Here is a 10,874-nt window from a genome sequence, read left to right as displayed (position 1 = left end):
AATTTGAGCAAAGCGTTGTGTTTCACAGTTTAGTAATGGACTATTTGTTTTTTTCCACCAAACCACCTTTCCCAAATATAAAACTTTAACAACATTTGAAAAACCAGACAGAGGGGGTCTAACCACAAAGTGCTATATTTGATCTTGATCCCATCCACATGAGACAATAAAAGTATCTCCAGACCAGGAAAGCACCAGATCAACAGATAAAGCAAAGCACTTCACTCACATCGGTGCCATTTTATTTTCCCCCTTATATCTCCAATATACATTAAATGTGACATTTGATGAAACAAAAAGAACAAGTTTTCCTAACAGCACATGATACCCAACTTTGTCATAATAAAACAATATTATCACAGCCCACAACTTTGCTCCCTTCAGTCATCCAAGAAGTTTCCATTTGGGTCTCTTGCTGTTCTGGCCCTTGAATGGCGGTGCAATGTTGCTCTCTGCTGGACAAACGGTATTATTAATCCCAAACATGTTCTTGAAGTGGATCCTTTGAAGTGATCATCATGTAATCCAGGAAATAACACATCACCATCCTGCTATGTGGGAAACAGATACAGGCGCGGTCTGTTTGACATTATGGCAGTCCTCAACTTCCTCTTTTGTTAACGTCAGCAGCACTCCTGTCCTGGTCATTTCTACATAAAAGAAGTCAGTTAGCAACTGTGCCCAGCTCAGCTGGAGGAGTGGTCTTCTACACATGCGATTTAAGGCAATGTAATGCATAATGACACATGGGAATTCATTTTGTTGGTGAACATTTCTTGTTGCAAGCTATTTTTAGGCCATTTTTAACAAATTATGCTTTTTAAAAGTGATGCAGATAAAGTCGACCACTTTAACAAAGTGGTGGGTGCATGTCCCCAAGCATCCCCAGTGAAACTGACATCTGTGAAGGAAACATTCAGATAGCAGCAGCTGTTTATCAGCTTCACTGCTTTGTGTCAGTTTAAAACATGACATAGGAAAGGGTATTTGGACAAAATATTCCTGGCTTAAGTTCACTTTAAAGTTAAATATATATGATTTGAATGATGCAGATATGGTCACATTGAATATAAATGTTAAAGGCATTTTCTCACTTGTATGATTCAAGTATTAATGCACATGATTCAGCTGTGTCATCTGTTGTTTACTTTGGCAGCAAACTTGGACTTGCACTTGTCTCACAGTTGTAACGTCACAAGGCTCACAGTCATGGAAAGGTTTCTTGGCACAATGATAATCTCGGATGCAGACTAAATTTGTCTCTTGTCTTGTAATTGATTAAAGTAGTTAATCCAAGTTTTTCGCTGATGGTAGGCCGTGGCTGTTGATCCCGAGCTCTTAGTTCTGTGTCATTATAAACCGGTGCTGTTATCACTCGTCAGCAGAGTCCAGAAGTATCTGCCACCTTTCCCCAGACAACTGTGACATCTCAGTAACTCTCAGTTCTCTTCAGCCCATGTGTAAAAGGATTTACACTGTGTGGTTCTTGTCCAGATCCTTCAGAGCAGTGGAAATCTTGGTCATCATGATCACATTATTGGTGATGGCGGTGGCTGTCCCTCCTGAACCCTTGGAGCTGTGCTGCATGCTGATGATGTCACCGCTAGTCTGCTCTGGCTCTTGGCGTCGGAAAATATTTCTCATAGTGGCCTGCGGGACGAAAAGGCAGTGGAGTCATTCAGCGAATCGATGAGTAAATAAGTGAATTAATGATTGATGGACAGAGAGGAAGGATGATGGGATGGATGGGACGAAGAAAGGTGAGAAAGACAGTAAGAAACAAGTATTACCTGGAAATTATTTGTAACAAAGCAGTAGACGACAGGATCCATACAGCTATTCAAGCTGCTGAGAGTGACCGTCAGGTGGTAGACGATCACATAATGAGGCATGTCAGGGTAGAAATACACCACCACCTGTGACACAAGGAGACCGCACAGCCATTAGATTGCACATTATGTTGTATTAAAACAGCAACATGAAGTGTGTTATCATCTGATCATCTTGGTCACACAGTAGTTCCCAACTTTTTTGGCTTGTCACCAAGAGTAAAGCCACCTTTACATCAGCTATTGGTTTGTGATTTACCGTTTTGGAGCCTCAAGTTGATTCAACTGACTGAAAACCCAAGGACAAGGGCGTTGAAGCAACTCATGAATCACTAAAGCATACCCTTCTTTATCATCAACATTTTTAGCTGAAATGGGACCATCATTTACAGAATGAACATCATGCTCTGTTAAAGAAGACTTGAAACTAGTGATAAAGACCAGAAACTCAATAGAAAACTGTTTACTGAGGTAATAAATCATGTGAGAAGTAGTGTCATTGTCTCATAAGCTTACATATAGTTGGACTTATTTTTGAAACCAGGGCAGTTGCCCACTGTTGACTTTTAGAAAGAATGCAGGATTAACATGATCTTAAAACAATGTGTCACAGCTATCTCTCATTCACCTGTCTGATGTGGAAGGGTGTGAAGCAGACGGTGAAGATTATCAGCACTGTGCTCAGCAGCTGGACGGCCCTCCTCCTCCTCTCCCTGAGGACATACAGTCAAAACCACCACTGTAACATCCCATCAGCTGTGAGTACTTTCTGTTGCAAATGTAAGTCTATTTGATCCCAGTCCCTTTCTTGTATCAAAAGCTTGAATTCATAAAACTGTACTTTTTTTTTATTGATGTATATCTTTAAAACATTGGTTATACCTGCTCTGCTGCATCAGACGGCGGTCAGCTAGTGCCCACATAATCCGCAACGTGAACACCACAATGATGATGAGAGGGAGGAAGAACTCAGTGATGGTGAGAAAGAGGAGTTTTGAGAGGCAGCAGCCCGGGTGCTGGAAAGCAGTGGAAAGGAAGGAGTAGGTGACCACGATGGCAAACAGCCAGACGGAGACACACACACATTTGGCCACACTGGAGTTCCTCCACCGACGGGACGCCTCAACCTGCAAGGACAAAAGACAACATTCAGTTTGAAGTTCTTTCTGGTTCTGAAGTCAGGATGAGCCGATACCCGGCATGTTGTGAAGGGACAGTTTAGGCTTCAGAGAACCCACCTGCACGATGGCGAGGTAACGGTCCACACAAATGCAGGTCAGAAACAAGATGCTGCAGTACATGTTGACGAAGTAGCTGAAGATGTGCATGTAGGAGCAGGTGAGACAGGCTCCTCCACTGTAGTAGAGCAGGATGCGGGTCGGCAGAGAGAGATTCACCAAGAGGTCCGTCACCGCCAAGTTGATGGTGTAGATGACCGAGGTGGTCTTCTGTTTGGTGCGGAAACAGAAAACATAAAGTGCGACTATGTTGAGGACCATGCCCACCTGAGGGATAGAAGGGGAGATGAGAATAGTTTAAGTAGTTATACAGACTGACGTAGTCAATATGAATTTTGAAACTCCTATAAAGAACATAAAAATATCTTAATAAACCACGCTGTCAAAATTATACCTTTAATTTTACAGTAAAATACTGGCTAATAATTGCAGTAAATTCACAGTAATATACCATGATTACTTAAAAAATACAGTATGTTGATGTAAAATTACATTATGATACTGTAACAACATCTGTAGTTATTTTAACTATACCAATTTACAGTAAATTGACAGTAATATTACAGCAGTGTTTTCACATTAACCCAACCATATTTTGCTTGTTAGCCAGTGAGCATGCGTACCTTGTTGGACCACTTGTAGGGCTGTTAGCCTGTTAGCATATTGTTAGCCTTTTAGCATGTTAGGGTGTGTATTCTGTGTAACTGCAGAATCTTATTGCTAAATTACTGTACGGTGCTGTGCCCTAATTACAGTATTTCCTTGTAGTGTACCATTTTTACTTTTTTAATTGTCGCTTTGAGAATGAAACAATTAAAATTCACAGCAGCTTACTGTAATATTCCAAATAACTACTCCTAATGTATTTCAAAAGTGAAATTACGGGTAGTTAATTGTGAGAATTTACTATGAAAGCCTGCTGTCAAGAGTGCGTAAGTGTTCCTGAAAAAGTGCCTACCAGGAATATGAGAGAGTTAATGACCATCAGTGCAATCCACAGGCCGTAAAAGTCGTTATAGAGCCCTTCGTCCAAATGAGCCAGTCTTTGAAGATATCCCTCCATGCCGCTCCTGTTACTGGAACTGGCTACTACAGGAAGCAGGGGAAATGAAGTGTTGACAAAAAGCCAGGACTCGGTGCTGTTGAAGTTCATCATTAACGACGATGGTGAGGAGGATGATGATGACAATCTGGCGTTGGCTCAGAAACTGTGAGACAAAATCACACAACGTTGTGATAAAGTAACCTCTCAGTACGTTAATGCATGTGTATAGGTCCTGTTTGTGCATGTTTTGTATATTTTGCGCCTATGTGTGTAAAAATTAAAGGACATTTAATTTCTCTAAAAAAAGGGATTCATAAAATAAAGTATGTCTCTTATTCAGTTAATAAAGCTGATTCACATGCACAGACATTCCCAAACAATCCTTGTCCACTCCACTGCCCTGACGTCCACTCTCTCCCCTGTCTCTGGCCTCATCGTGGATGTTGCTGTTGGCATGGCCACACTGACAGAGCCACTTTAAACCAATATCAGATTTATTTAGACTATTTATTTATAACGTAACTGTATTTATTTATGCCTACGGCGATGTTCTGTGAGAGGCAATGAGTATATTTATTTCAAGTAGATTGTATTAAGAACAAAAAAATGTAGATTTTAACTCTTAGCGGCACAGAGCCTACCCTTTTCTTTTCATGAAACACAGAAATAACACATCTATTCCATTTCTGGCTGAGATGTGACCTTTTCATGGCAGTGATAACAGAAAAAACATTCAGTGTGGTTCACCTCATTTAGAAAGCTGAGAGCAGATCAGATCTGAGCCACAAAGAGTCAAATCCTGATCTGCATGTCCTGTTTGTGTTTATTTGCCTCCAAGAAAGATGTTTAATTCCTTTACTAACTGTGACAAACAGAGGGGATTGGGGTAAACTGGATACGTTCTGTTTGTGTATGTGTGTGTACAGGATAACGGTTATTTCCTGGATATTTATAGTTTCAAGTTTTGGGATTAACAGCACAACCCCACCAACACATTTATTGGCTAAATAACACATCAGATTGCCTTGAAACCAGGAAGAAACATCCACTGATGATTCCTACTACATTTAAGTGTAGACAACGGACAAAAGTATAGATTACAAGAAACATATGTCACATAATATGTCATTTATCATTAGGGTATTTTCCACATTTCCACATTTAAAAAACTTCTGCTGTAATGAGACTCAGACACTTGAGTTCAGTATGAGAGCCTTTTCAGTATGCTGTTTTCAGCTGTAAGGGGAATATGCAAATATATGATAAACATACGTGAACTAGAATCGATCAGGTGTGATTATTATAGACAGCAGAGGGCAGTCACTGACTGTACCACATATTGTACATCTCAGTGGAATACAGATAGATAGATAGACAGACAGACAGACAGACAGATATGAATAACTTTTTGTCCTTACATGTGTTTCCTCGTTAATTAACACAGCCCATCAAGCGGTCAATGGCCATATAAGGACAGAGCCTTTAGAGTCCATGAAGGACACTCATAATTACACAAGCATTAAAGTGCGGTGTGTGAAGGAAAGGCAAAGAAAAGGGCGGCACGGCGGCTGATTTTTGGATACTGACTTTTATACATTATAGATATCACCATGAAACTTCCCCACTTACATTGAGACAATGATTTTTATATCTTTGTAAGGGAATGTTGGACCATTGGGACTGTTGCTAGCTGGTTAGCATGCTAACTTCAGTAGACATCTCTGCAACACAATACACTGACGTCATAATATCACAACAGATATTTCTTCATTTTGTTGAGGACTTTTGTGAATTTTAAAAAAAGTTTTCAACTAAACTAATTCCTACATATCGTGTCTTTAAAGATATGTATCGTAAATAAACATCATTTTTAGCCTAAATCATAAGATATGACAGGTGAAAGGGGTGAATATAGATATTAAACTTACCCAGTAGATTACTTTCAGGAAGACATTTTTTTGTGTGTTTATTTTATACAAATGAAAAACCTCGTTCAATATGCTCTAATATTGTATTGTATTTCTGGATGTTTTCTTTCCACCTTTCTGAAAGGAGCCATTTTATATAAGGAAAATCTGATCAGGAAAATTGATCAGCGCATGAAAAAAACAAATCCTTTCAACTGTTGCGTCTCCCCTTAAAACTTTGATACCCACAACTGGGTTTGTTATTTTGTGTTAATTGTCCAACTCATCATGAATCCACTGGCATTTAAAACATAAAAAAACAACTGTCAAGTCACATGGAGCTATATTTTCCACAGAGCATCCAAATGAGTGTGAAGCCAGAACTGGCTGGAGGCTGGCACACCGCTGTATCCCTCCATGACAAATGTTGTTTAATTGCTCATGTGAGTCCCGGACTGGAAAGGTTTAAGAAGCCCAACGTTTTATGTTGTATGTGCTCATGCCTCACAACTAATCTCTCACAGCAAAATAATCATCCAGCTGATGAAAAAGGCTAATGAGAATAACATGCTCAGCTGAGGGTGAGGCATGAATAATGTGATTCATCTGCATTAACAAGACCAGTACAGCCATAGAACGTTAAGACCACTGAAGGAAATAAATGGATGTTTTCACAGTAACATCCCCTGATATTGTTCAGCTTACTGGAGCTAGTTCATCATCATTAACAGCGCTAACGAGTGTTATGAGCGTTGCTCTGGGGAAATTGTGTGTTAAACCACTTGAGTCGTCTATTCAGAAACAAATGACAATGACAGTAATATATTCCAGTGTTTTAATGATGTATTGTTGAAGCTGGTTTTTGGGGCGATGAATGTTGAGACCGAACATGCCCTGCCCAAACTATTTAAAGCTACAGACTGTTCTTTTTTAAGCCAGACAACAAGACATTAGGATGTATCTGAATATCCACCATGAGGTTGGTTTCTGCAGTTTTCAGTGAAACGTCTGGACATTTTATTGGATGGATTACAATGAAGTTTCATGAAACATTCATGTCCGCTTCAGAATGAGCTGTGTTTACTTCGGTGAAACCTTAAAGAGTAAAGTCAGGCTGAGAAGCGTGGTTTCGCTATTGACAGTTGAAAGTTTCGAGCCTGTTTCACCTACGACCACACAAGCATCGCTGACAGGTGTGGTTGGGTGTGCTCAGAAGTGTCCTCTGTTGCACAGTAACCCAACCCGATCCATGTAAAGACCCACCTGTCAACCGTGTCGCTGTATATATAATAAACATGCAACGACAACGACTTTCACATCAGGAGGTGGAGGTGAGGGTGGTGACGTGGTGTTATCACAAGCGACAGGGCTGCCAAATGGGAAACCACAGTTCGAGTCTGTGGGGACATGTCCAGCTGTTTTTGTTGCGACCAAACCAGCTACTTTTCACAGAAAATTGGACCATCCCTGACAATGTTTGTGGCGACAAAACCATCTGTTTTGTAAAGAGACCTGGAGACATTTCCAGCCCTTTTTGTGGCAACCAAAACTGGTATTTTAGGCCAAAAGAATGTTTCCTAAACCTAACCAAGTGTTTTTTGTGCATAAACCTGACCAGAGCATAAGCACAGTGTTGTCACAAGAGCGAAATAGAAAACAAATGAAAAGGTGCGACATAGAGAAACATTAAGTTTTAACTGAGCTGTGGTTTTGCAGAAATGTACTTAGCTAACATTTATTCTCGCAGTTAGGTTTTAAGTTACTCTTTTCATTTCCTCGTCACATAATCAGTTCAAACATTACTTTTATATATATGGCCGGCTAAAGTTCATGTTTAGAGCTTATTAGCACAAATAAGCATGCTAATATGCTAAACTAAAATGAGTTTAGTGGAAAGCACCATGCTAAAACTGTTAGCACGGCTGTGTACTCTTGGTGATCGGAGCTGAGTTCCTGCAGTAGAACAAAGACGGATGAAGAAACACTTATGCTTATATTCGGTATCCATTCTTTCTTATTTACTCGCAATTATATGTGTGTTATGTTGATAGTTTGGCCTGAACAATGGCCAGCAAAATCAGTTTTGTGTAAAATGAGAACACCCAAATAAACTACTAATAACAACTGTTGGGGCTTGGTATGCTTAAAAAAAAATAAGTTGAACTTTTGATGTAATTTTTTCTTTTCATACGGACATTAATGTGTTTTTTTTCATTCTCACTTCTTAAAAGCAGCACGGATGTAATACTGGAATACAGGTTTGTGCGGCTTCTGATTCGACTCTACACAGACGCTGCGATATCAATCTAATGCGTCACTGTTGCTCTCCTACTGTTGCTCTTCCTCCTCGAACATCAAAGGCTGTGGTGATGCAATGACTGTAAAGTGATACTGCGAGGGGAGCGGAGGGCCCAGAGGCCGATCACAAATAACACTGTCCAAATAAATTCCTGCAGCGTGGGAGTCCCGTTTGGGTGGTGGAATGAGTGTGTGTGAAAGAGAAAAATATATAGAAAGGGAGAGAGACGGGATGGGGCAGTGGGATACAGATCTCACGCTGTCCTGCATCAAATTATAGCTTCACAGAAAGCCCCTCAAGGCGTTCAGAACATTTTGTTGCTGCTGTGGCTCTAATTTTAGTGAACTTCGAATAAAAGTCCACAGGGGCCTTTACATGTACTCTGATTGCGTAACATGTTACATACATGGTCTTATATTTGTACATGCATGTTATGATTAGTTTCCTGGATGAAACGTGAGTGCAAGACCTGATTTCTTTTCCCTCTCTTTTAAAGACAATAAACTCCACTGCTGGTGACAACTTACCTCTAGAGGAAAAGGAGAGACTAGTCAAACCAGTGAACTAACTCCAGTTTGTGTGTCCTCATGTCCGTCCTCATCCGAAGACTCTTGGTCAGTGTCCAACCAGGTGATGCTGGCTCTTCTCCAAGTCAGGATGCTGCAACTTTTTTCAGTGACCTGCGCGCCCTCGTATCATCTCTGAACATCCACTGACGTCAGCTGCTCTTCTCTTCAGCATTTCAGTGAGAATTTCATTTCTCTCGTGTCGGATTCGTCTCTCCTCTCAGATTCTCCAGTCATGCCAGCCGTCAGTAGCAATCAACACACCTCTTCAGATCTGTGCATCAAGAGGCGTCTCTGTCAGTTCTGTCACTTTGTCAGCCCGTCTGCTGTTACTCAGCGTATTGTTTTCTCGCCCAGATCTCTCAAACATCCTCAGATCTCCCTGCTTCTTTCCATTGTTGTACATCTCACTCCTTTCAGTGTGTCTTTCTTCTTCTTCTCTCCCTCTGTTAGCATCATTGTGAGTCTCTCTCTCTATCTCTCTTCAGTGACTCTGTCTTTCTGCTTCCCTCCCTCTCACTCTAAATCTTCCCGCAGTTCAGTCTTCAGACAGGAAGTCTTAGTATGTGTTTACATTCTGCTGGGACACGGACATGCATGCCCATGTTCAGTATGCACACACACACAAATGTTAGCGTGCACAGATGTATGCATAGATCAGATATCTTCAGAAACACATAGTAAATATGTGACAAACTGTTTGGGTCCATTAAGCCCTTTTTCAAACCATTAAGTATTGTCATATATAAGACTAAGACTAAAAGCATTACTGTAAAACACACATGATGGAGCTCATGCATGTCCTCTTTTTACAGTGAAGCAATTTTTCATTCATATTCTTTCAACCTAGACAGATTCTTTTCAGGAAAGTTGAGGAAACTTAAGTCACTTTTATTTATATACCCCCAATTCTGCCCGCAAAAAAAGTTGAGCAGGAAAGACAAAGTTTAAAGTTCAGGAAACACACACTTAAATTCTGCCATCTTACGAGGGTCTTTTGTGGAGCAGCGCAAGAATGTATATTCAAATGTGCGCTCTGTGACAGGAGAGTGTATAAATCTCTTAGAGTCTTTTAACGGGCTCAGCTCCTGACGGTGGAACTGGAGTCACAGTTGTAGTAACGACTGTGAAACAATGCTGAATGTGCAGTAGATTACAAGAGACATGACTGGGAAAAATATCAGTAACACTTTCTATGAAGTCAATGTCTGTGATGCATTATGATAATACATAATACATTACATTTGCATAGTGTCAAATCACAACAAAAGTCATCTCATGGCACTCAGGGGTCTTGATTAATTCATTTACAATACTCCAAAACATTGTATTATCATAGTTTTCGGCACTCATGAATACTCAGGATTCTTTATAACAATAATCATAAGTCATTAACACTCCGTGTCTATAAAGTAAAGCTTAAATATTAGTATAATGTGTGTTAGTGACTGTTTAAAAAGTGATTTTACAGCATTTTGTGCTGTTCTTGCATTGACTCATTTTTTTTTACTTCACTTCAATAAGATGCAAAATGTTTAAGATTTCAAGTTCCCTCAGTGGACTGAATTCCTGAATGAAGCATCCCTCCGCCTTTGGCCTGCAGGCCCCATGTTGAGCAGCCCTGGTCTAGACAAACAAAAAGGACAATAAAACCTTGTTAACCTTGTTTTATTGGTGAGGTACAAAGAGAAACAGAAATTGAGTTACAGCCAATTTTAAAAACCCACCATAACCACTATATTGTGTAGGAGTGATGGGATTGAACTGGAGGATGAGGATAGAAACCCCTCTGATTTGTGCCAGATTAAAAAAAAACACAAAAAACATGACACACCTCAATCAATTTGTGATCAAATATGATTGTGATGCAACACCAGCACCCTGTCATGTGTACTTCCACAGTGATGTATAAAAAATAAACTCAAACCACAAAATCTTGGATCCGAACAGATCTTTTCATCTCACTCTGCTGAACACAAAGTACAAAACA

At 40.1% G+C, this 10,874-nt stretch overlaps 1 protein-coding gene across 1 annotated transcript; it reads right to left on the bottom strand.

Moving 5' to 3' along the window:
• Positions 1–1,470: 1,470 nt before the first annotated feature.
• Positions 1,471–8,859, bottom strand: gpr20 (G protein-coupled receptor 20; the record flags this gene model as incomplete). Its single annotated transcript, XM_084357632.1, has 7 exons — positions 8,846–8,859; positions 4,026–4,275; positions 3,068–3,334; positions 2,712–2,956; positions 2,458–2,542; positions 1,791–1,916; positions 1,471–1,650 (listed from the first exon to the last, which is right to left on the bottom strand). Exons 2-7 carry the CDS (start codon positions 4,221–4,223, stop codon positions 1,471–1,473), a joined length of 1,101 nt encoding a protein of 366 aa, XP_084213758.1. The 5' UTR covers positions 4,224–4,275; positions 8,846–8,859.
• Between the last annotated feature and the right edge of the window lie 2,015 nt (positions 8,860–10,874).

This window comes from Pagrus pagrus, assembly GCF_965226575.1.
Source record: "Pagrus pagrus genome assembly, chromosome: 7".
Lineage (NCBI taxonomy): Eukaryota > Metazoa > Chordata > Actinopteri > Spariformes > Sparidae > Pagrus > Pagrus pagrus.
This window is presented reverse-complemented; position numbering and strand designations above follow the sequence as displayed.